The 26,818-nt window shown below is 42.1% G+C and overlaps 1 protein-coding gene across 1 annotated transcript in view; it reads left to right on the top strand.

Moving 5' to 3' along the window:
* The window catches only part of ptprn2 (protein tyrosine phosphatase receptor type N2), a gene marked incomplete at its 3' end in the record, with an annotated part of 123,636 nt that overhangs the window by 76,569 nt on the left and 20,249 nt on the right, over positions 1 to 26,818 (top strand). The window contains exons 12-13 of the mRNA XM_083995575.1: positions 22,553 to 22,768; positions 25,148 to 25,351. Coding sequence (XP_083851701.1) covers positions 22,553 to 22,768; positions 25,148 to 25,351 — 420 coding nt within the window. The remainder of the gene's footprint in view (positions 1 to 22,552; positions 22,769 to 25,147; positions 25,352 to 26,818) is intronic.

Genomic DNA, 26,818 nt, shown 5'->3' with positions numbered 1-26,818 from the left:
ATATTGGGCCTATTTGTAGATAATTAGCTGCAATAATAGCCTCTCTGCAGGAGCCAGGGTGAGGGAGGGATGGATGGAAAGAGGGAGGGAGGAAAGGAAGAATCTGTCTTCCACCTCATGGGGAGAAAATCTGCGCCAGACTGTGTTTGAAGAAATGCATGTTAAGGAAGCGCAGCATTTACTGTACTACAAATAAAGAGTTGGCAAAGTATAAACCCTGAAAACTCACTCAGAGGGTGTTTTATGAGCAGCAGCTCCAACGTGAATGTGTTGATCTCACCAGTTTGTATCCAAGAAGTGGAGAGTTGAGGGTAAGTTGGGGAAAATAGTAGCTTTTGACAGGAGAGCCTGTGGAGTGGGCTCTTCAAATACATTAGTTTAAAAGGTGTTAAACCAAAAGCCTGCTTTCAGCAAATTTGCCGTAAATTGACCGCAGTTATGAGTGAATGCATGCTAAAGGTTGAAGAATGGGCTGGTTATTAGCGGCAAAAAATAGAAATATGCTGGGAAAAATTGAGAGGTATGAGAGGCATAGAGTGAGAAATTAATCAAACACATGGCTATGCTTTCTACAGACAGTGCTCTTTCTCTGAGCTGGTCTAAAACCATCACCGTGGTTGGTATCATTAAGTCTTATCACTGACAACACCCCCCCCTCCCCTTCTCCTTCTATCTCTCTCTCTTTCCTCCTCCTCCTCCTCCATTTTTATTTAAGAGGTGACAAATGACAAAACAGCTTAGGAAGATGTCCAGATAGAGCGAACGTCAATAGCAGTAGATGCGGACGAGGATAAGCAAATGTCAAAGTGGGGGGAAGGAGACATCAATCAGTAGACCGAGCAATATCTACTCCATTATAGATCGCAGGGAAGTTGGCCTCCTGGAGAGGAAAAACAACAGAAAAATGACTACCTTGTTTTTCTTAAGTAATGTATGTAGGCCTAAGTGTGTGGGGGGGATGAGCAATGTTTTTTCATTCCTATTAACAATTATTTGACAAGTGGGAGCTGCACTCTTGTGGACGTCTCACTGAAATTCATGAGTCTTGTAAATGTGAGGAAAAGAAGTGAAGCAGAAAACAAAAATTCATGGTTGACATGGCCTTTTAGCACCAACTAGCTACACTGTCTGTGTTCATATATATATAGATATGAATATCCATGCTAGTATCAGTCACTTAGTACTCTCAGTGTGGAAAATAACCCCTGGCAAATCATACCACACGTTGGCTCCTCGACTACCATTGTTCCTAAAAGGCACAAAGCTCTGTGACTATGCATCCCTTGCTGCCGCCGCCGCCGCCGCCAACCCCACCTCCCTCCCTCCCTCCCTCCCTCCCTCCTGCCTGATCGTATCCTCTTTTGTGCAGGAGGGGGGTCAGTGAGTCACCCTCCCCGAGCCGGAGACAGCAACCAGGCACCAGGCAAAAGGGTTGCTTTCGCTGGCAGCCATCGACACAGCATGGCTGCTACCAGTGGGGAGCGGAGAGAGGAGAAGCAAGGGAATAAAAGGGAGGCTCAGAAAGATATGTTTTGAAAGGGAGGGGCATGTCGGTCAGATATATTTTGGAAGCAGCTGCAATGACTAGTCAGAAAAAGGCACACAGAATATCCTGCAATCCTCTGACAATCCTCATTCTCTACATAGCTAAGCTAAAGGCTAAACATATACAGTACTGTATAAAGCTTTGAAATAACAGCTTCCAGTGTCCTTTAAATCTGAAATAACGCTTAAAGGGTGATGTTTGATCTCTAAAAATATTTTCTGAGGTTAAATATCTTTGAACCAGTCAGGGTTTGAATGATCAATATCCTGGTCTGACAATAAAGATTCCCCTTGAAAAAGAATATGTATTGAAAAATAGAGACTATATAACAGTTCTGACTATGTTGCCAGTCAATATGAAAATCTATAAAGTAGTTCATCATACACATCAAAAGGCAACCCTGACTTCCCAGTTTTCTGTTTTCCTCGTGCCAATATTTCAAGATAAAGGATGCATCTCCATGCGTTTAGCCTGCACGTACAGTACGTGACGGGCCCCCATGTGATTAAGTTGGTGGTTAAATTGAGAATTCAGTGACATTTTGACAGGAGTCTCATGTTCGAGATAACTCTGGCAAACTGCTTATGTGAAGAGGCACTCATTAAGCAAAGAATTCCCTGAGCTGCATGCCAACTGATTATTCAACCACTAAATGTAAATCATATATGGCAGGCCGGGAGTCTCTGCACTGTGCATGTGTGTATTGTTTGTGAGTGTTGCATGCCATGCACAAATGTACAGTAAATGCGCACAGTAATATTTGTCATTATCGCACACTGTAATTGGTATTTATGGAGCTTGTTTTTGTGTCCTTGTGTATGCATCTAGCTGCTAATGTGTGAGCCTAGATAGATCATTGGTTTTCTATTGGATTTCTGCTGCAGCTATGTGAAGAAAGTCGGTGGAGGTGAAATCAACATTCGTGTCTAATCCCGTCAGGAGTCTTGTCTCGAGGAATTGCAGGCAGAATGCCATCATCTTATAACGGTCAAAAGCTTACATTATATTTCTAATCAAAGGACTAAGTGCAGAGGCACAGAGGCAAAACTCATCTCAGAGAAAGGTCACATGAAATGATGACCTCTCACAATGGATTTGAAGGCTTTCTTTCCAATATCCTGTACCATAATTAATGCAAGGTCACATCTATCTGAAAATGTTTTGACAAGCTCCCTCATACAGTGCATCGGCTTTTGAGTATTACTGTACCATACTCGTACCGTTTTTATCAGATTGAACAATACAATGGATGTTAGTTGAGATTTACACTGAATTTCAACACCAAACCTTGCTACAGTAAGGATATTTATATGCATAACAATCTGAGTAATTTATATACTGTATGTAGTATGTATTTTTTGGAGTACGATTGTACTGTAGTGGCACATGTGTGAAAATGGCAGCAATAACTCTTATTTATTGAATTAGCCAAGCTGGTGGCATATTTCCAGGGTCAGCAATGCCTGTCAATCCTCCAGTCCACCACCTTGCGTAGATTGCTACCTACATTCAATGGCCAAAACAAGTAACATCTTTATGAGTAATGTTTTGTCCAACCAGCTGTCTACTGTAAAACTCAAAATTATTCTTAAACGATGATCAGAATAGCTGATTTTGTTTTCCAGTCCAGCCCTATAATCGCAAATATCTGTGACTGTCTGATCACACTGCACAGTCTTTGAATTTAATTTACTGTAAGTGCTTATTGGTGATTTTGTCAGACCGCATCAGTGTTAGTGCAGTTGACACAGATAGACACACAGTACATAGGTAAAATATAGCTCAATAACCCTGCAATAGTAAAATAAGCACGACAAATTGCAGAAAAAATTAAATTGTTCAGTATACACAATAGCAAATTAACACAATCAATAGCTCAACAAGCTCAGTGATAAATACTACAACTATGGTCTTAATTTTGCACATATTAGTAAGAGGAAAGTTGAGCAAAAAAAAAGAAACTACATTAAAACAAACAATCTTAATATCCTCAACGTGCTCCAGTAACTCCTGCTTCAATCACAGAGATGATTATTTTAAATTAGCATTTTGTGTCGGCGGAACTCTTTCTCACATTAATATTTATTTACATATTTTTGATGATGATGTGCGCAGTTATCAGACAGTATCAGTGCATTTTGCTTTCCTTTAATCTAACAAAGCCTGAATATTGTAGCACATACCACTTAACAACAAATACCATGTGCAGCCATCAGCAAATGCAATTCCTCTGAGCAAATGGGACAAATAATTCCAGTGGGGACTTCAAAGGAAAACTATACTGACCATTTCCTACCAAAAAGAAGAGACAGACACTCAAGCCGAAATAAATAAATAACTGTGATAAGAGCTGTACAAATTGATCTTGTACCGGCATGTGTATATGTTTTACTTCAAAACATATTTCCCCATGTTGCTTTCTTTTTTCAAGTTGTGTTTTTTTTATATTTATAAGAATTGCAAGATGAGCAAATATATTTTTATGTTAATTTTGTGATCTTTTATTCTTATTATAGTGTAGCTCCTCAGAGGAAATAAGAGTGGCTTTGCACAACGAGGCATACAGTGTGTTCTACCCCTCCTTTTGTCGTATAGTGTATATCCGGCCCTTATGTGTATGTGTATCATATCATCCAGTCATTTTCACATTGGCCCTCAATTGCCGTCTCCACATTGACAACCTATCCAATCTCCTTCAGACTCTGTAATAAATCCAAACAATAAAAAAAATTGTCACCTATAAAAATTTCAGCAGTGCAGGAAGGCCAATCTGGCTGTTTTAAAAGTGGCTAAAATGCCATTACTGTGGCAGATCTGGATGTGAAATGTCATATTGGAGCAGCCCCACTGTGCCTGCAGCCCTGAGTAACACTGCCTCTTTGGAGACTGCAGCTGCCTCCCACAGATGAAAGACCATCCAGCAGCTCAGTTTCTCAGCAACCTTTTACCATCACCTGACCTTTGGACCGCAGAAATGTCTTTGATACCATGCCATGCAGTTTGGTATTTGCCTCTCTCTATATCATGACGCGTGCTCTCCCTCCGGTAAGGGTGGACTTGTCTGTTTTTAATGAGTGTCAGAATGTAAAGTGTTTACTCTCCTACCTTTTGCGTCTTTTATGTTCAGCTGCCTTTGTTAAAGAGTGGTTGGGTTACTGTGTGTAGCTGACAGTGGTATTTTTACTCAGCTTGTTGAAGGGCAATTCTTACGCCTTTTGCAAGGTATTAAATACGTTTTTTTCCCCTACTCATCTCTTCCTGGAAAAAAACAACAACTCAAGGCCAGTAGTTTTAGAGTTGTTCTGGAGGTTTAGATAAAATATAAGCAAAAACCGAGCGGTAAAACTCGTTCACTTTTATAAATCATCAGGCTGTGATGATGTATTTGAGAAACAAGTCATTTAATATTCTTTTCTAGTCATTTCACACAATAATTCAAGGTTGTGCAGGTGCTCTGGAGATCCAAGGTCCCAGTTCAAGTTTGTTTCAGCCCAGAGTAGGACGGCAGCTACTGATTTAATGAATACACATTTAATGAATATATTTCATTCATTAACTACTACATAACAGTTTTTCTCTATAAAATATCAGAAATAAGTAAACATAATGCCTGTTATAAAGGCCCAAACCACTCAATGAAACCATCAGTCAACAAAAACAGACACAACCAAGGACTATGGCAGACTTTTGGCATATGGACTAACAACACTTAAAGCTACAGTTGGTAAGTTGACGAAAGTGAAAGTAAACTCCGCAAATTAGCCATAAACGCACCCACAGAAGACGTACCGTATCCATAGCAACCGGAGACTCCATAACGATCTCGCCTCTCTCTCACCCAACACAGGGGGAGGGGGGTTGACAGAAGTGAAAAGAGGGAGCTGAAGGTGTATCGTCTTGAAATTTCTGACCAAATCGCGGACTTTACTTTCACTTTCGTCAGCTTACTACGACGTGTACGAGCTGCGATTGGCCGCTCCTCCTGCTCCCTCTACCTGATTGGAGGAGAATCGTCGGTCGCGGTGGATTCTGGCAAATACGATTACAGGCTGTAGGTGGAGCCAGAGGAGTTGGATTTTGCCCTAAATTACCCATTTAATGTCCAACTATCAGAATATAGTGACAGTTCCAGCAAATATGACTGAATAATTGTTACCAACTGAAGCTTTAATCAGTTATCAAGCTCATCAAGTTAACCTCTTCTTCCATTGAGTTTTGGCTTGTGAGTCAAAACATAACAAACTACGTCCTCTTCTACAGTCGCCATTCAACAAACATAAAGATAGAAACCTTCATGTTTGTTGAACAGCCTTTGAAAGTGGTCTTTGAGCCTCGTCACTAACTTGCTAGCAAAAAAAAAAGCCTTTCACTTTTTTTAATGTATTGTTTCTGCATTGGACATACAGCAGTAGCTGTGCAGCATTGAATAAGAAAACTTAGAAATGATTCATACTGTATAAGGTATAAATAAGTTTTTACCAGAACGTCTCAGCATCACATTTCAGTGGTTCAAATCTCAGGGAACATTTTCCTGGAGTTTAACACCTGAGCTTTAGCGTATTCCTGCCTTACCTGTGGCGTTGGGGCTATAGAGAGATATCTGGAGTGCCTCAGATTCTGATTCAGAATTTGGATACTTCCATGACTCAGAGCATTAAAAGCAGACTTAATATCTCTAATGACATCCTTGTGGGTGCAGGTTGACCTGCTTGGTGTATTTTAAGAGGAAATAGGAGCTGCCTGCTGCTCCCCCTCCATATTCATCACACTAAATCCCCAATGTGGCGATCATTGAACTCAGTACCCCTGCTGTCCGTGGCCTATGATTCTAGATGCCACTGAGAAAGATCTTTATTTCTTTGACTGTCACTGGAGCTGTGTATATCTCAAAATTAATACGGTATGAATTCAGTTTAATGTATTGCAGGGTTGGACCTCTTGTCATAATTCTTTTTCTAGACACACTGTGTTACAAAACCACACATAATGCTTTATACAATTATTTGATCTGTTCCTGATGAATAACTTTAGTAGCTATTTTCGTGTTTCTTCTAAGTATTGCACCAATTTCTCTGTTGGTTATTGTTGCTACATCCATCATATAACATAGTATTATTGCCACACCATCCTAGTTTGCTTCAACCTGACTTGTTTTTTTTAATGCAAATCCCATAAAAGGCCATTAAATAAAGATGGCTACTTATCAAGCTAACACACTGAGGCTAAGTCGTCCAAGGCAAAATGTTTTGTCATCACCATCTCATCAATGTAGAAGATGTGTAAATAAGAAAAGAAAGAAACGATTTATAGCAACTAACTCAGATCGACCACCACGAGCACGTCCTGCGCTTTCATTGTAAATGATGCAACACTTGTTTGAACTAAAGCATTGCCTCTTTATGGTAATTTGTTGACTGGAGTCTGGCAGCGGCAGTAGCGGGGTTGAGGGCTGGGTGCCTGGGGGAGGCTGAGGGTATGGGGGACCTGCGGTGCCCACAGCTGGATAGCATGGCAGAGGTTTTAAATGTCAGCGTTGAAGGGGGATGCGGCTGCCATTTGGCCTGACAAGCCGCATGCCAAGAGACTGGCAGTGGGATGCAGGGGCAGCGTGCACCCGGTCCCGGCCACAGAGCTCTCACCTTCTGCCATTTATCATGCGGCTACTTGCCTAGCGCATCTGGCACCTTAGCACTGACAACAGCAGGAAAAGCCCTTGCTGCAGGCTAACCAGTGGCCTGTGGAAATCTTTTTAACATCACAACAAAATGACGCTATTTGCAACTGTTTGGCCACTTTTAGTCCTTTGTATATCCTGGTTTTATTGTCAGAGAAGCAGGTAGAGGTCTTTGAGTTTAGGTGAGGAGGACATTGAAATGAGAATTAATATTAAAATAGCAATAAATAACCATCATCTGGATGTGATATTCAGAAAATGACACATTAAAGAATAAAATCATATGTTCATTTACAGCCATGAATTAGTCATTACTGTCTTTTTTAACAACACATTTTAAGTTTGTGGTTGATTGAGGCAGCAGATTAATTATTGCTCAGTGGGCACACAATACGGAAACCACTTTGCTCTCGGTAAATTAAATGTAATCAACTGTCATATCATCTTTTATTGACTTTAATTGACTGTAATTGTGAACCCTGCTGTAACTGCTAGTTACTTTCTGCATGGCAAGGTCAACTAAGTTGCTTGATGGGCTGTTATGGTCTTTTATATGATGACCTTGACTTCGTAGGCCGTATGAATATCTTCCATCTGTGGTGATAAAGCATGAAATTAAACCAGACCCCTCTGCAAAGTGACCTTACGTCTACTGGTTGTGTTCACAGTGAAGCAACACTAAGCTGTAATTATAACAATGTGTAATACATGACACTAAAGTGACAGATATTCTCCATATTAAACCTACAATATATAAGGTTTCAGCTGAGTCATATACACAACCCAATATATCATATGCATTAATAGATGCTTATTCATATGTTCATTCTACTGGATACTGTGTATCTTTAAAATGCATCTTTTTATTCATTAAGAGAAGCAGCTTTTTGTTCAGTTTGTGACACACATCTTTAGCTAATCCAATGCGGGTTTGAATGTTTTGTTTGGCTTAAGTGGGATTCTCAAAAGTGGGTGACTTTTCTCCTTAATCCCCCAGCCTTTCTGAGAAATTCAAAATCACAGGGGTTTGGAGTAATGTGATATTCTCTGGGCAGTCACAATATGCATTTAAATCACAACTACTGAGGACACTTGAAACTGAAACTGTGATGTTTTTCCCCCTTTTACTCAACTCTGTACCTGCCATTTGATTTGGTCTAATAACGTTACTCTGGCAGCTTTCAATAACTAAGACTAATTAGACCCTTTGGCCATGTGAACAGAAGATATTTCTTTAATGTGTTTGCTGTAATGGATGTTGTCTTTCATCCTGATATATAATGTAATCATTGCGAATGTGGCCTCAGTGTTCAAGTAAAAAGCAGAGGCACAGATCTGAAGCTGATATTGTGCTGTGAACTGGAGAAACATCCTGCTGTGATGGGATTTTCGCTTTACATATCACAGCCATGTCCATGTGTATACGTGGTTGCCAACATGCCTATTTACATTCACAAGCATGCTTGTCATGTTGGGTGTTAGCAGCAAATGCACAGATGCATCTAACACCCGGCGTGGTGCAGTTGGATACCTGTACGAAAATGGGATTCTCTGCTCATGAACAGAAGCTGCTACATGTTCCACAAAAGCTGATTTATAGACTCTGAAAGCCCAAACTGACAAGGAAAACATGTCTGCAGCCTAAAAACATACATAGTAACAGAACTGCCTAACATTTGCCTTGATTTGGCCTATAATCATTTCCTACAGTTTCATCCAAACCATGAACATTTGTATACATTTTATCTGGAACATGAATAAATGCATCAGGCAAGCTGAATGTCTCCTACTTTGAGGCTGTAAAAAAAAAAAGTCATTATTTGTACCTTCATCAACACAAACTAATAGAAGAAATTACATTTCATTGTTGGAAACAGCAAGGCAAAAGGCTCTTGGTCTCAACACATGCAATCACATGTCAGTCACTGTTCATTACATTATTCACGTTGCAGAAGGAGGAAAGAAAAGACATCATCGCAACCTCTCAACAGCAGTACAGTGTAATTATGTTTGTGGGTGAAAATAGGCTAGATTGATTATATACATTTACAATAATGAGCCGTCAAAGCTTTATTACGTTACAGTGCCATCAGAATCTTGACATAAATCATAATTAATTCTGCCTTCAGAATTTCTGATCAGCCATACTTTGTATTGTTGTCGGAGTATTGCGTCGTGAAGCGGCTGGAGATGTGAGTGGCAAACAGGAGGCTGATACCATACTACAGTTGTGGCAGCAGTCTCATTAGGGATTCACAGAGGTTCCTTTCAACAAGCAGCACTGCTCGGTTTGACTCGGGGCCAGACTACTCTTACAAAACTGCTGGAGCTGTGAGACAGACAGACAGCGAGACACGCGGGGAGGCTCGCGGCTCTGGGCAGGCAGTGTCAGCTCTGTTCATGCAGAGGATTGTTTTGCAGCGTGAGGCCCCTGACTCTCCCCCAGCTGATTGGTGTGGCTTCATTAGCAGGGGCTGCGGCTCCTCCGATTAGCAGTAATTAAAGAGAGAAATCAGAGCGCCTGCCTCCAGTCCAGACACAGTCAGTGCAGGGAGGAGGAGGAGGAGGAGGAGGAGGAGGAGGAGAGGTGGCGTCCGTGCCAAGTTACCCCCTCAGTAACCCCCGGGGTTACACACAGACACACTCGCCTCTCCCCGTGGGCGCACGCTGGACCAGCGTTGTCATGGTGATAACAGGGGGAAAATGTTTAATGAAGACACTGATGAGAATTTATGAGGCTGTGGCTATGTGCATTTACAGGGATACGACCCTTAGCCTATCACGCACTGCCTCCTGTGGTTGTACATCTATATCTTCACTTACACAAGCTGGAGCTGATCACTGGGGCGTATGCTCCGGCAGGCCGCCTCAGTACGCTGCCAGTCCACCAGCACCAAGGTACAGTCGGAGACACATGGCGCCGGTTGTCCAACCAAGTTAATCCAGCGTGATCAGAAATGTATATTGTTTTCATTTTGTCTAAACTAGAAAAAATTGTATCTAATAGTGTCTTGAGAAGCATTCTCATAGGGGCAATTTAAATACAAATTGTATTATAGAAGAGAGGCAGAATACTCCAACCAAAATTGAATTATGTGTTTTGTTTTCTCACAGTTGAAATCGTAGAAATGTGACCATAAAAAGGTGTTGATTACCAAAATGTGTACAGGCTGGTTAGCAGTCCTAATCAATACGCTGTACTGCAACAGATAAATAGTGTCCGGTGACTGGTTTTCACTGTGCTTGTTTTCTGGTTTTCTGGTTTGGTCTCCGCCCATCACAGCTTGTGAGCATCTGTACCTGGCATGTTCACCATTAGACAATCAGGTCATCGGTCTCATTAAGTGTGCGATCGTTTGCTCAGGTCGCCACATTCAACAGCGTCTTAACAGTTTAACCTTTGAGAGCATAAGTGGGAGGACATCTGGAGGTGCTTTACGCTGTCGGAGCTGCTACATATAGTTTTCACACATTAGTGGACACACCGTAAAAGGCTCTAGATGTGTAGTGTGTACCCTTTCACACTGTATAATGCACCGAGTAGCTTAATTCAATCTGAACTAAGGGTAGTATATAGCGATGCAGGGATCAGACGGCTTAAAATTCAATTATGTGGTTGTGTTTCACCAAAATTCCTCCATGACTTTGTCCAGAAATATGTCAAGCTGCACGTTGGACCCTTATCAGTTGCTTGCAATCATCTATGACATACCTGTAAATATGATCACATTGGACTGAGGCATGAGGCTAACTCTCAGAGTCGGGAATTTCAACCATGGTGTCTAAAAATACCTCACAAAGCACATTATAGGCTAAATATTGGCAAGGAAATTGGTATTTCCGTCAATGTCTCAGATTTAATACAAACAGAATGTGAATAAAAACCTGTAGGAATATGTGCAATGTAAGCTAAGATAAAGAACACAGGCTTTAACATTATTTTTTAAGTCAGAGCTCTTCAGTGTTGGTCAAGACTAATAATGTGTATCTCGCTTTAAAGATCATGTTATTTCAATAGACATCATATGTTTTGTAATCACAAATCATAAACTAACAGCTGTACTTTGGATGTGTATTGCTGAAACGTTAAAGGTTGTGCGCTGATTGGAACGAATGAGTTGGGATTCATAGCGAAGACCTGTTTTTAGCCCCCATGCAGTGCTCATGGGTGGGAAGCCAGTGAGGGATCATTTCTTTCTTAAAGCAACAGCAACTCTTAGGGATTGATCTATCTACAGTGTGTCCTTGTCTATTATTTTTAGTAATTAGATGTCGATCACTATGAAGAAGATTTTGAAAGTGCAAAACCACCAAGAACCAAGAAAAGCACCATAATGTACAGTACTTGTCCTGCCATCTGCCCCAATGAATCTTCAGCACTAACTGAAAACACTTTGTGAGATTGTGGTGGAATTTTAACTCTTTAGACAATTGAATACAACTCCACCATATGTTCATGCAGCTGTAGATAAATACACAGTTTCAGAGGCTTTCAGATGGTATGTGGACCCAGGTGTGGGGAGGACGCATCCTATTGAACCCCAATGAAGTCACTGCGCTCTCCTCTGAACACTACTCTTTGTTCCTTTACTGTCAGTCCCAGTATCAGAGTCTCCCAGCCCACTAAGTCTCTTGTGACTGGGGTTTCAATTATGAATGCTACCTTTGACTACCTCTGTTATTCCGCAGCAGCCCACATATCCCTGCCAGCCACCACTCATGTGTGACTTGATGTATTGTCTCACTGTTTTCCCCCCTTTCAAAATTAATTGCAGTTTTATCTCTTCCCAAGATAAAAAAAAAAGCCTGCCGAGAACATAATAGTCTAAAAGTAGTGTGGATTCTATTCAAACAAAACAATTAAAACCTCGGTGTTTTCCTCACTGTTTTTGACTGTGTACGTGTTGGATGAGATTTTTAGTGGCAGCGCTTCTTTTATCTCTTCGCACAATAGAATGAAGTGTTACCTTCAATTGCCTGTTATGATTGGGTTGCATTTTAGCAAACCCGGATCATGTTCTTGACCTGGACATTTAGTCTCTTGACTTTTCACCTACAATATTGTAATATTCCTCATCAAAAACCCAGTTACATCTTCAATTGTGATTGGTGCAAGTCTGAGACCCAATTCATCCTGGCTCACACAACAGTGCAAACAACCTTAACTGATAACTGAATTGAGTTAGTTTAATTTTTTAGGTGTGAGCACCATTTGCTAACTTTGTTTAATTCATTTTGGCTGGCACTTTGGCAAACATAAATATTATCCCTGTCCGACATATTGCTATTGTCATCACAGCTGCAAGAAGAAAAGCCATCTGGGAATTAAAGCTGCACCTTAAACAACTTAAGAGAAGAAAAGTTCAACTCAACTCGGCTCTTACAAACATAGTTTCTGGAATTAACCAACCCAGTGCAGAAAGAAGGGAAGATCAGAGCTCAAATTTAAAGCTGTGCTTCAGGTCAAGTAGCCACTCAAAGTAGCTTTACTGTGTTATTGGTAGCAGTGCCTGGGCAAGGTTTGATTACAAGTTTTGAGGGAGTTGAAAAAGTTTAGAGGGTGTTGTCTTTTTCTCTCCAAAACCAAAACAAGTGTAAGAACATGCTCTAACATAAGCAGCAGTTATTAGCATTCTGGGCTAGCTAATTAACTCCAGTAGTGACCAAGTGTTATTTCTAAAGCCAAGGAGCTTAACGTTACATAGGAAATAAGACAGCCTTGGTCCTGATGCACAATCACAGTTTTGTGTTTCACCACTTTGTGAAAACTGGTCCTATCAAAGTTTACAGTAACATCCACAGCTCTGTCCTGCTTTTTATTGAATTTGTCTTTACACTCCAGCGACCCCAACCACATTCGCAAGAAGGCATAATGTGTTTGCCAGACACGCTGCTTAGTACTCGTCTGAAAAGCCTTTCCTTTTGTAATGTTAAAAGTAAAACCACAAGTACAAGCTAAAGCTGCCACACAGGCTAGAAAAGTATTTTTTGTGCAAGAAATAACTAGCTCTACATTACTGGCTTTTTGTAGCTTAAGCCCTGGTCCTACAGTATAGCAGGATACAGAGCATGTAGCCATCAAGTGTATATTTAAAGGGACAACGAGGAGTTTCTATTCGGTTATAAAAAAGTCTCACGTTAATGTGGATGAATCTCCGCTACCCACACTTGTTAATGGGCCCATTTTCGATAAATATATCGTTCTGTCTCTATCGTTATTTTGTTATTATTAGTGGTGGCGGAAGTGCTGGTCGAGCCGACCAGCGTTTCCTTCGTTGCGAATCATGAGAATAACGCAGCCGCATCGCCGTTTATGGTCGGAACTACGGTGGTATGTGAACCTCTTTGAACCTCTGACTTTAATTATTGATGAATGAAAACATGAGTCCGTCTTGCGCCCGGTCAAAGAAATGTACGGTGCGCGCGGAGGCTCATAAATGTAGTGTGAAAACGCTTCGCTTTTCCAAAACTCCTCGTTGTCCCTTTAAGACTCTGTTTAGAGGCTTCTTATTTAAAAGAAAAAGTCAGCTGGAAACATTAAGAAACCAATCAGAGACTGTTTTTTAGCCTGCTGATAGGTTTAAGTTTTACTCAGCTGATAAACTGCTGGCAGTCGTCATCTCAGCAGGCCAAATCAACGGTCGCTGACGAGAAATGAGAAGCTGCTTTTGTCAACCTCTGTCTGACATCAAGGAGCAATTGTTTAAAATTACCAAAGATTTTTATGCAGCAAAATGTGCCACCGAAGAACGAGAACAGAAAGCTTATGGTTGCAAAAGCTCAGGTGAATTGAAACTGAACAGAAACAGGTGGTGGCTGTGATGTAGCACTACAGTATCTAATACAGATCAGTCCATAGTTATTCTAAATGATAGGTATCACTACAGTACACACTGTACATGTGGAGCTATTTAGAAAGAGCTCTAAATATGTCTGACATTGTTGTCATTCTCATAGATTACAACATTTTCTATCACTCTACAGATATGGTGTGATTTCCTACTCCAGGCTATGACGCCACAGCACTGCGTCTTTTTGAAGTGCACATTGTTGTGCATGTGTGTGGGTTTGCCTCCCTGCTTTAAATATAGTCAAGATGACAGGCATAGCATTTACCTTGATGTTTACTGCTTTGAACTACTTGGCATGGGCAATGCCTGGGCTGGGATTCACATAAGAAAGAGGCCTATTTGAACAAGCTCATCTGGGGAAAATACCAGAATGACATGGCTGACACACACACAGGCTTTGAATGGTTCCTCTCTGAGCAAGTGATGAGCATGAGACACAGCAATTCAAATGTTTCAAGTAAAACCCAGAAATGGGACCTTTTTGCATCTTTGAACATCATCCATCAGGAAACATGGTGTTTCTCTCCCTCTCTCTATCTCTCTCTCTCTCACACACACACACACACACACACACACTGAGACACAATGCATTTAAGACATCCACCTGACTGTCAACTTTGTGCACCTTAAGTGATGTTAAAAAGGGAGTTTAAACAGGAGAGAAAAGTGTCACCTTCTTACATTTTATCTCACTGTAAGTGCTATTTTATGACGGGTGGGCAAAATCAAACTGCACTGTGCCAACTAACAATACACCAAAATGCCATCATACAGTAGCACTGTGAATTCAGACAGACAGACTTTCAAACCAAAGTCTGGCTTCAAATCACTGCCTTTGTCTATATGAGAGCTTTGTTTCGTTATAAATATTAAAGGATAAGAAAGGAAACGGAGCACTTAAAAAGAAAAGAGTAAAACCCCCAGATGAGGCTTTTCCTACCACACATATCTTGTAATATCACTTTAGCAATAACAATAACAGCTGGTGGATCTGAAATAACAAAAAAAAAAAAACTGAACACCCAAATGTGTTTTGTTTTGCATGCATTTCTCTCTGCATTACAGTTGGAAGCTAATCCTCCAACACCTTCCCAAATGGAGCCACAGCAACAGTCTTTGCTCAGATATTATTATGAATAATTTATTGCACCCCATTTCAAAGAGCTGAGCAGAAATCCCAACTATTTTTGGTGTAACGACATTACACATTAGCCAAGTCTGCAGCAGGTACACACATTGCAGCTGTTGGTTTCTCGTGCAAGCAGCACTGTAAACGGCATCAGCCTTTGGCTGATATCATTGCAGTGTGATTGGTATGTGGACCAGTGGCTGAGCGTAGCCACGGATAAGCGTTCCCTCCCTGTCCTCTGCAGCCTGCTTCCTCTGTTTGCTCAAATATATTACATGCTCTGACTTGTATGTGTCCAGGTGAAGATGTCCGGCAAAGGTGTGTACGTTCAGATGCATTGTGGGCGTGTATGTGTGTGTGTGTTTTTGCCAGAACGATCCGCTAACACCTGTGCATGTATATTCAGATTGCACACCCAGGGACAGGCGCGTAAATAAACTCAGAGTCGAGCAGCCCGAGTGCGAGAGCAAATATCTAAAGCAAGATATTGTCTCTCCATCAGTTTCTCCACAACTCGCATGCACGAGCATCGGTGGATGTCTCTGCTCTGCCATCTCAGGTGGTGCACTTGATCCTGACATTTGTTTAACATTCCTCATCGCCCCCCTCTCCCAGCGACATGGTGAAGTGCCGCATACCTCCTTCTCTCGCTGTTTAAACACACTCGACGCTTTTCCATCTTTCTTTCTTTTCTTTTTTTTTTATTAGAAATGTGAAATGTGTCATGGAGGCAAACACCGGAGCGGCACCATGCAGAAAGAGGACAGATAAGCCTTTTGCAGGACTCGCGGCAACTGCTCCAACACGTGTTACCCCGAGGAAGTACTTACCGCGAGGAACACGGAGGCGTGACGGCATCTACGAGCGTCGCCTGCGACCGCGAGAGTGACTTCTGCGTGCCCCCGAATTTGACTGCTTGTAGTCTCTTTTTTTATGTTTTATTTTTGTGAGAATGAATCAATGCACGACGTCAAACCTCCCTGGTGTGATAACCATTAGCGCCGGCCTCGCTGGAGGATGTGACACAAGTTGTGAAATCGTACTGTGCAGAACCTACTAGCGGCTGAAATGTGTGAAAATGTGTCCATTTACGCAGAGTTCAAGCGAAGGCAAACAACAGGTGCCAAAGTCAGGCTTTCCTTCAGAGAGCAAGGTAAAGATAGTGTCTGCTTCTTGACAGACGTTTTCCCTTTTCATCCCCCTGCGGTGTCGAGGGAATACCCTTGTTTGGGATGAGTGTGGATTTAGATAGCGCTGACAGGTGGGTGACCAGGGTATCTGGTATGTAAAAGAGTGAACAGGGCTCTCTTCCAGTTCACCAGAGAACAGGACAGATATGATCGTAGGGTTGACTTAATGTAGGAACTGATTTTCTGGGGATTAACTTCAGAGGAGACTATTTCTTTCTTTCTGGTAATAAAAACTACTCACTGATAAAAGTCTCCCACCATGCATTCACTCCTGCATCTGCCGTGCATTAGTGCTACAGAGGGCACTGCAGCCGGGTTTCTTTCTTGTACTCTAACTGAATCCTGCAAAAATAAATATTTAAAAAAAAAATTGCCTCTCGAAACCGACGGGTGGCTGGACCATTTCTGTGCCCTCTGGCAGGCGAAAACAGAATTTTGATTCTGAATAATTCCTTATAAATGAGTATGCAAGGGTGCAGAAAGCATGACTTGAAAAGTGTCACTCCTAGGTCGGCCAAATGATGAAGAAGGGAAGGATCAGAGTTAGCTATGGACGGCATATCGCAAAAGACACTGACGATTTGGATTCTGCAGCTGCTTTTACGTATTAGGCCGAGTATTTGAGAGTTTTTGGGGATGCGATAAAAAAAAAATCTGTTGAGTCAGTTTGAGTGTGTTCTGCTTCAGATTTGGTCCCTGCGGGGCCGCCTGGTTGGCTCTGCTTTTTTTCTTTCTTTTTTCTTCTTTTTTTTTTTTTTTTTTTTTTTGAAGGTGGGGTGGCGTCCGATGCGGCCACAGACCCGGGCTGGACAGTGAGCTTGTTTTTGTTCTCCCCTTCACATTGCCAACTCCAGCTGTCACACAGAGGGACAATAGAGTAGAGGAGGGGGTGCTCTCTGAATGGAAAAATAAACTGGAGAGCCCGCCCGTCACACAGCCCCCCTCCCCAAGACTCGTCATCTGCATTTGACAGGACCCCCGTTCTCCTCTCTTCACCGCCCCTTTTCTTTTTCTTTCTCCTTTTCTCACCCTGTGCTCTCCATAATCCCCCTTTCTCTCTCTCTCTCCCTGCTAACTGCAGCTGTTGCTCTCCATTGGATCATTTTTTTTCAGACTGATTGCTAATTAGGATAGCATTTTATTGAGTTTTATCTTTAAAACTTGTTAAACTTGCAATTTTCCTCTCCTTTTTTCTTTATTCCGGCAGATCTAGGAGGGGAGCGGAGAAAAGACTTAGCCAATTATACACAATTTACTGAGCATTTTTCAGACTGCACCCAATCTCCCATGCAGCATTCATATACTTTACAACTACTGTACTGTGTGGTAGCCTCTTATTATAGTACTCACTTCAGCTTTGAATGCAAAAGCCTACTTTGAAGAATAGACTGCCCCATCTCCCTTATTCTGCTCACATAACTGAATCCCTGGGAGAGGGAGCAGAGGAAAAGGAGAGCCTGAGAAAACAGCAATTCACACACCAAACACAGAGACCCCTAGTAGCTCAACAAATGAGTGACTAGCCCTATGTCCATTCATATCGCCCCTCAGCCCGCAAGCCTATTAGCCAGGCATCGCTCCTTGAACATTCACTGTCGACAACATGTGGAGGCATCGCTATAGCAACCAGTGGATATGACATGTGCAATGGACGGGGACTCCTGAGCTGCTGAATATAAGGAGGGGCTCAGCCTTAACTAAATGATCGCAAAAAACCCAACCCCACCACCTCCCCATCTCTTTTCATTGGCACAGAGGCGCTGAAAGGACTCACTAGTGGGGCTTCTGCACATTCTTCCGAGGCTCGGAAAATCAGGCGGGCATATCCCACATTCTTCTCCCTTTTCTTATTATCTCCGACTCTCTCTCCCCTTTTTTTTCTTCTTTTTTTCTTTTTCTTCATCTTCGTGTTGAAGCCGCGGTCTTTTGTTGGCGCTGGGGGGAACGCATGGGACCCTCGCAGGGGAACTTTTGGAGAAGCGGAGTGAGTGGGCGACCGGGACGCACAAACGCCTCTTGGAGCTGCGTCGGGCGTCAGTGGTTATCCATGCTCTCTGGAATACAAGACGCAGCATCCTCCGTTCACTGCGAACTGTGCGCTCTGCCCGGCGACATGGATTTGGGTAATTATCTCCCGGCTTTGAGCGTGTGGTCCGTGCTTGTTTTTGTGCCGTTTTCAGTGTGCAAGTTTTAATGCGACAAATGCGTATGTAAAAAAAAAAAAAAAAAAAAGGCGCCGTGAATGATCGGCCGTGAAAACTTGTGAGCAATCGTTAACACCACGCTGAGAGCTGGGTTTCATTCCGATGTGGGTGCATATGATTTTTTTTTTTTTTTTTTTTTTTTTTTTTTTTAGTGTTTGCAGCGAATCGTGGGAGCTGTGCTCTTTCATTTTGTTTCATCCTTTCCGCTGCGAGATCGAATCCCCGAAGCCTCATGGGATGAAAATGTGATTGAGAAGTGTAGGAAATGTGTATGCAAATATAGTCTGAATAAATCAAAACGCGAGTCTATCTCAGGGACAAAAAAATGTGTAATAGCAGAAGTGGATCTTGAAGCCCAGTGGTTTTGCTGTGAGCACATCTGGCTGCAGGGGGATAAAGTTTCAGTGCAGGTTGATGGTGATGCCCGGCAGCAGCTCCAACTCATAAACCTTGGATACTGAAAGCTGGGAAATCCACTCTGTGTGTGTGTATGAGTGTGTGTGCTTAATTCTTTACGATTTGAATCATGCATTTAATGGAAAAATATACGCGACTCTTATTGTCTCATTGTGTCCCTATTTAGACTTAGGTTGAATGAATGGAAAGGAAATCTCAATGATGTAGGTTTTTTATTATAGTAATGTTTTTATTAATTTGTTTAATTTCTTTTCTTATCAAATTAATAATTATGTCCAAGTGTTTTAAGAGTTTGCAATTTTGTCTAAGCCATGAGACTGACTATTTCTATCAGTAGCTTGATGATTTTTTTTTTTTTTTAATATAAATTTCAGCAGTTTTACAGAGCATGAGATGAAGCCTGTATTTTTCTATATCCAAGGGGGAGGGGGGAATTTTTGGAAAATGTTGTAGGATAGGCTGAATTTTGGCATTTAATGTGTGATCTTTTTTTGTAGGCTCGCTCTGATTTTATTGCATGGAAAGAGCTTTAAATGTACCCAATTTTATATCCTTCAGACCTGCAGCTGTAACTGGAACTTAAAAAAAAAAAACCTTGATCTGAGGTTGGTTGAGGTTTGGCAGTTGTGTGTTTAGGAGGATTTTCCTCTTGTACTGCTTAAAGGTATTGTGATGGGAGTGAATGGATGGCCAGCCGCCCCAACAACACCTCTTTGCCTGACCTTTCCTCTTATCATTTGAATAATCCAGAGCAGCGAAAATCCATCTGCCCCTTGTCTCCTTCTCAGATTGGCTAATTCACCAAACAGGGCCACTGTGAATAGAAGAGAAAAGAAGGAGAAGAAGAAGGGAGCAGCCTGTTAGAGGCAGAGAGTAATAACTTCACTGAGTTTGGATCCTCCACACATGAGACATAAATAGCAGCATTGAAAATGATGTTACAGAGATCAATAAAAGTGCATTTGCTCAAGTTTAAAATGAGAATTTTGACAGAAAATAGAATTCATGAGGGGAGAAATCTGATTGTGATTATCTGCAAAAGCCCAGGCTGCCACAATATTTTAACATCAGATTAAAATCACATTTAGGAAGAATAATATATCTATAGTCTTGATTGTGGTGAAAAATTAGTTAAATTTATTCAAGTTGAAATTAATCATTTAACATTCAAAAAGATATTTTCAGCAACAACAAAAAAATTCAGCCCAAAGTGTTTTTAAATAAACGTATCTGATCTAGCTTAATATTTTTTTAAGAAAGACAGTTATAGTGAAATAAAAACATATTAGAAAATGATATTTTAATTTTTAAAAAGCTCAAAGACAGAACCGTGCAGGCCTATGAATGTAATTCGTAGCCTCACATCTCCCTTTTTTCTCCCTCTTTCTGTATCTCCTCTGGTTTCTATCTAACACGATTACCGCCTTCAAACACTCTTTAATGCTTGCAGTACATTTCAAGCCTGTTTGCTCCCACAGTGGAAAGGCTTTCTCTTCATTTCAGGGTGTTTACCTGAATATTTTTTCAAGGGGATCCACAGATTGCAGAGAGTCACGTCCGTCTATGATTCACTTTGATTAACAACACTTTTTAGTTTTTTTTTTCCTCATTTTTTCAGAATAAAGAAAAAAAAACTCAATGCACAGAGAATAGCTTGGGTTTGTCAGTGCTGGGAATCGGTTAAAGCAGGTTTGAGCCAATAGGTCTATAGGGGGCACTTTGGTTTCAGAGTCTTGAGCCACTACATCGCTGTGACTCCCTGTGTCCACAACGCTACTAAATATGTTGAATAGGAAGTGAAGGGAGAGTTTCAAGTTCTACATTTTCAGTTTTTTTGCTGTGTGACTACGTCAGAGAAGCTAACAGGAGGAGATCTGCGTTCTCAACAAGTGCTTGAGCAAATGAAAATTGTGTTAATTTCTAAATGTCATTCCTGCGGTCTGTATGTTCATCTGATCACTGAGCAGCACAGATGAGTCATTGGATCGAGGCCACGTCTCCCCTCTGTACTCGTATATGAGCCTCTTCAAACCTCTCAGTTGTTGTCTAACCTCTTAATGCTTGATTGAAACTACATCCTCGAGCCACAGCAATTACAATCAACAGCAACTGCCGTCAGGCCCAACATAGTAATCGAAAAGACCTGGGCGTCCGCACCACCACTAAAACATTGGCAATTACCAACCACAAGGTCAAACCGCATTGTTACTGGTCTGAGGTGAAGTGTCTTGTTTTGAAAATGCTATAACAAGATGTAACCGTCCTGCAGCCAGCCCATTAGACCCCTCAGGCTAAATGTCAGAGCTCTGTCTTTTTTTCTTTTTTTTTTTTTCCAAGTCGTAGATTTGATTCCCTTCGCCCATCAATCTTTCAATATTGCAGGCAGACAATTAGGATCGTGCTGATGTATTTGTGCTGCGTTATTGATATTGCCCTTTTGCAGATGTGTAACTATTGGCAAGTATGCAGCTGATAAAATTTGATCACAAACAGCGGAGAAGTGGCCCCCACATTTATTGTGTCAATTACAGAGCAGCAGGAATAATTTATTTAAAGTTAAATGTGCAGGAAAAATACTATTTCCCTGTTTTTGATGTGTTAAATACAAACTAGCCTGGCAGGTTGTCTACATTTTATGTTATCATCATTAAAAAAAAAAAAAAACTCTAACAGTAGCTACATTTCAGTATCATTAATTACCCTTCTGAATTAATGCTCCTAATTATTGCTGTTATGCTTTCAAAATTTTCTGCATCAGTGTGGCCCAGGGGGAATTTATCATTGTGGACCAGTTATCAACACATAAGCCAGTTTTTTAACCTTCTTTGCACTGATAAAAATCTCTTAGATGATATTGCAGCGCATTAAAACCAGGTCCACCGTGGTGAAACAAACACTACACCTTCCTCTTTGAATAAACATGCAGTTTGAATACTTGAATAGGCCTTTTTCCTATTCAACTGGTGTTGTCTGTGTGAAGGTCCAGTCTGGGCCACTTGTGTCTCTCCAGCCCTGGTAGCCATTAGCTGTAGCAGCTTGGGCCAGGGCCTAATCCAGGCAAACTCAGGACCAGAGGAGCTAATTAAGCACAAGCTTTTAGTATCCCAACCTCCTGTAGCTGCACAGTGCCAGCCCACCCCATGCCAGCACTAAATGGGGTTGTAAATATCTATAGTGGGGCACGGTGTGGACAGACTGAGACTGAGTCTGAATAGATATTATAAGGCCAGTATCAGAGCTAGTATTTGGGTTGGTGAGACGCTGGTGGTGGATGGAAGGAACAAGCAAGAAGGCAGCAGGGGGTGGGCGAGGAAGCACTCATGGCGCTGTTGCACCCTCATTTTTTTCCCACTGGAAAGTCACGACAAGCCTTCAGGTGAAAACTGATGCGCCGCAGACTTGATGTGGCGGTCGCTGTAAATCAAAAACGACTTCATCAATCAGGAAAAAGACGGAGTATAGCATCCTTTACTGCTCTGACAGTGTGTGTTTTCTCTCTCTTGTTTGTGTGTGTGTGTGTGTGTGTGCGTCCTCCCTCCAGAGGGGCAGCCTGACCCAGATCCCCGTGGTGAAGGAGACCAGGGTGGAGTCGGGCCAGTTCCTGCTGCTCTCCGTCCTCTGCATGCTCTTCATCCTGGTGGCGCTGGCAGTGTCCGCCACTTTCTTCTGCGTGCGCCAGCGCTCGCACCTCCACATGAAGGAGAAGCTGGCCAGCCTGGGGACTGACACCAGCACTGATGCCACCGCAACCTATCAGGTTAGTTAGACCATCCCTCCTCGCTATGAGCCAATCAGAGGCCGGGACGCTTAAAGCAGGCGCTCTACCATTGGCAGAGCTCGCCCCCCGTTCAGATACAATTGATTATCTGATTGGTTTGTGAGAGAATATTTGTTCATGTGCATGCATGTTAGAGTGACTCTCTTCCACCTGCTCCTATGATGGTTTTAAGCTCTTATAATAACAGTGATGTGTTTTTATGATTCAATTAATCATTTGCAGTGTGATTATTTCAACCACAAATCACTTTTTGTGTGTATTTGCATGATTTATTTTGTCTTTAATTTTTGAATTTTCAAATTATTGCTTCAGTAGATACACCCTTCATCCAATTATCCAGTGCTCATCCTTGCCTGAGAAGTGTGTGCATGTGTGTGTGTGTGTGAGAGAGAGAGAGAGCGGCAGAGGAACAGGCCGCCGCTGTGACCTATCCCCACTGCTCCTCCAGGGCCACAGGCAGCCTGGGCTGTATTGATTTTCAGCGTTGGGGCTCAGCTGTGCCCAGCGTGGCACTCAGAACACATTTATCTGCATGTCGCGTTAACATTTTCAATATTTAATCAGGTTTTCACAGGGCTGCTCTCCCATCAAAAGCTGGAGGTGTTGCAGTGGTGAAACAGTGGCCACAGAGAAGCAAAAATAAGCACAAATGCAAAAGGAAATTATGTTTTTTTGTCCTTTATAAATGAATGTTATATCCTGTAGCATTTATATTATCTGATTACAATAGATTTCTGTTTAGGAACTGTCCTCACGCTGTGCTAGAGTGGAGGTTTTTTCTCAGTATATCTTTAGGGATGGGATAACCGCTCTGTCAGACTTTCCATGTGGGCGTGTTCGCCACGTCTGACAGATACAGTTGTACTGGAAGAGCTGTTTGCGGTGGGAGAGACATATTGTATGATGGCAGCACATACTCCAGACGTTGTTTCCTCTTGGCCTCTTTTCGCTCTTATTAGTAGTCTGAGAGAAAGGGGGAGCAGGGGAAACTGTAATCCCGTGACCTGTGCTCCTCCCTGGGCTTCATGTGTCTCTCCTCTGGCCCTCTCCGTTGCTAACCGCATCCCCCTGCCTGCTTCTCGGCACCAGTGCAGCACGGCGCTTTGCAGAGGTGTTGAGAAGTAGGATGAATTATGAGGTGGACCTGGATATTGCCCCGAGGCCAAGGCCCAGGGCACCGCTTCATGGCTCTAATCATTAAAGTCTGACGGCAGGAAAGCTGATCCAAGTCCAGGGCTTAGAAAGGCCTATGCTCCAGAGGGAAATATCACTATGATAGATCATGAGATAGAGTGTGCTTTCACAAAGCATTTTCTCCGCTCTGCCCCATCCTCACTGTTATTAATTGAGTATGGATATGAATTCTGTGGAGATGACTCCCAAATCCAAACATGATGAGGTTTGCAGATGATGAATTTCACATAGAAGCACCAAGTGTGACCACACCTCATGGAGAGAATTAGAGAGCATGTGGCTGCTTCTGTGTGTGTCTTTATACAGTAGCTATATGTATAAGTACATGTAGAAGAATCTGCCACTAAGGTCTTTTGCCATTTTTTTTTCTTTCTTTCATTTTGTATAAACTATAGTAGATAATGCCTAGTCTTCACATTTTTGACGCCCTGTCACTGCACTGAGACATTATGGAAGAAAAGCTGAGTCACTGGGAGAGGTGTAATCTTCCTAGCAGTCTTTCAGCAAATTTCAGACACCTGGATATATCAATCAAACTGGAAAATTATACTTTACAATCATGCCAGTGCGTTTCTCCCTCCCTTTAGCTCTGCGTGGTTATATACATTTATATTAGAAATCCTACATGATTGAAGGATAGGTTCTTCTCTAATATTTCTACCCTCGGACAAAATGGATCCAAATTCATTTTCCCTTAAGTGTGTGCAGATTTTATGCAGGATCTCAATGTAGCAGAGAGAGAGTGAGAGTGTGTGTGTATGTGTGTGTTTTTCCACAACTAAGACCCATTCTTAAACAAGACAGTTGCTGTGTGCCAGCCAGGTGTGACACTGAATTTATTCTGTAAATCGCACAGGGTTCCTCAACCATGTATTTTTGACATAATTAGTATAAGCTCCATAATCCACAAGGATAAGCCATTAATCTACAGACAAGTGAGGACAGATCAAGTCAGCCTAGATACAGGATTTTACAAGGTGCATTTACAGGACGCAGCCTCTAAGAGCAAGGATAAGCACATAACTTACATAAAACCATTGTTATGTGTATGAAAAGAAGATAAATACACAAGGCCTTGCAAGGAGTGTAGAAAAAAAAAGACACATTTCTGATGATCCAGTGCTTCACCATCACAACCATCTCCTCTAATCCCCCCCCTCCTAGGAACTGTGTCGCCAGCGGATGGCGATCCGGACGTCGGAGCGCGTTGAGCGACCGGAGACCCTGCGCCACTCGCGGCTCAACAGCGTCTCGTCCCAGTTCAGCGACGGCCCGGCGGCCAGCCCCTCCACCCGCAGCAGCACCTCCTCCTGGTGCGAAGAGCCGGTGCCGTCCAACATGGACATCTCCACCGGTCACATGATCCTGGTAAGGAGCCTTCTGATTTGACGATAGACAGGAAGCGGGTTGAGAGGTGGGTTTTGTTGTCGGGCCCCTCTGAGAGCATCTGTGGTTCTTAGTATCTGATCGTTACAACTAAACAACCACAACCGCAGCGTCTCATTGTGTCTGACTGACTATGGGTGGATCATTAGGTTGCACATCTACTGCCACACCACGCTCACCCCTGCACCTCGGTGGGTGTAAGTGCTTTAAAATGAATTCTTATTATACATTTTGAACGTTACGGTGCGTCAGGCTCCCACTGATCTACAGGAATAGGCTTCTCAGATATTTCATGTGCTAACATTATAGCACATTCTTTAAAAAACTATGAATATGCCAGGCTCTGTGCTGAAAACCAACAGCTTGACTTCTCTCTGTTTATCTGTTTGGATGTGTCTCTTTTTCATCCCTCTCTCACCTCATTCCCTTCAGAACCCTGTTATCTTTGTTGTTTTTTTTCATCACTCTTCCTGCTGTTTTCTCCCTCTTGCTTTATCTTGGCTCTGGTGTCTTCATTTTTTTTCCCTCCAACTTTTCCCTCCCTCTACTGTGTCATTTTCTCTCTTTATCATTCCGTCCTGCTTCTCTCCCCTCTGTCATTTTCATCTTTTACCCCCTCCATCTCCCGTACTGCTGCAGCAAAATAAGGCAGACATTGTTTTGCGTGATGAGAGCTGCTCAAAAGTGAAATATCATTACCCCTCTGATTGTCATTTGGATGTTTTAGAAATGTTCAATGTGTTTCTTTTTTTTTTTTTCTTCGTCTTCTTTTTTTTCCAGTCGTGGGGTGAAAAAAAAAAGCTTTCAGTTGCCAACGCGTCCACAAACACACAATGGATTGTTTTAATTTTGCACAACTTTCGCTTCATTCATTTGAGACAAGCTTGATAAAAGAGATGGATAGATGCCTTGCAGTGTTTCCATTAATGGAGAGAACATTCATCACACTGCAAGTCTAGCTTTTATATTGGGAGGCTATAATGAATGAGAGTGAATCTGAGTAATGCCTTGTATTGGTGATAATAGATGGGTTTTGTTGCACTCGTCAAGGCTTGTTTGTGAAGCCCCTTTTGAAAACATTGACAATAGAAGAGCATTTAGCCTTGCAATAACAAAAGAGCCACTGTGAATCATTTCTAGGAGCTGTTATTATTAGCCCCAATTTCTTCACAGCAGCAACGGAGGCATTACAATGTAGAAAGGTAAAACACACAGGGACCTTTACTTCTCTTTCATGCCATGACTGACATGGAGGTGTCCTATAGGGGCTCTTCTTTAAAATTCCACCGCCATCTCACATGAAACCATGTGTGAGATTGCCTTGTTATCGCTGATCTCAGACCTATATTTTCCCATCTCTGCTCTCCTCTCCTCTCATCTCCACTCTCTTGCTCTTTGGAGCACACACCGTGTGGAGAAGGATGATGAATACCCGGCTTTCCAAAGCAC

Source organism: Trachurus trachurus (assembly GCF_905171665.1).
Source record: "Trachurus trachurus genome assembly, chromosome: 20".
NCBI classification, from domain to species: domain Eukaryota; kingdom Metazoa; phylum Chordata; class Actinopteri; order Carangiformes; family Carangidae; genus Trachurus; species Trachurus trachurus.
This window is presented reverse-complemented; position numbering and strand designations above follow the sequence as displayed.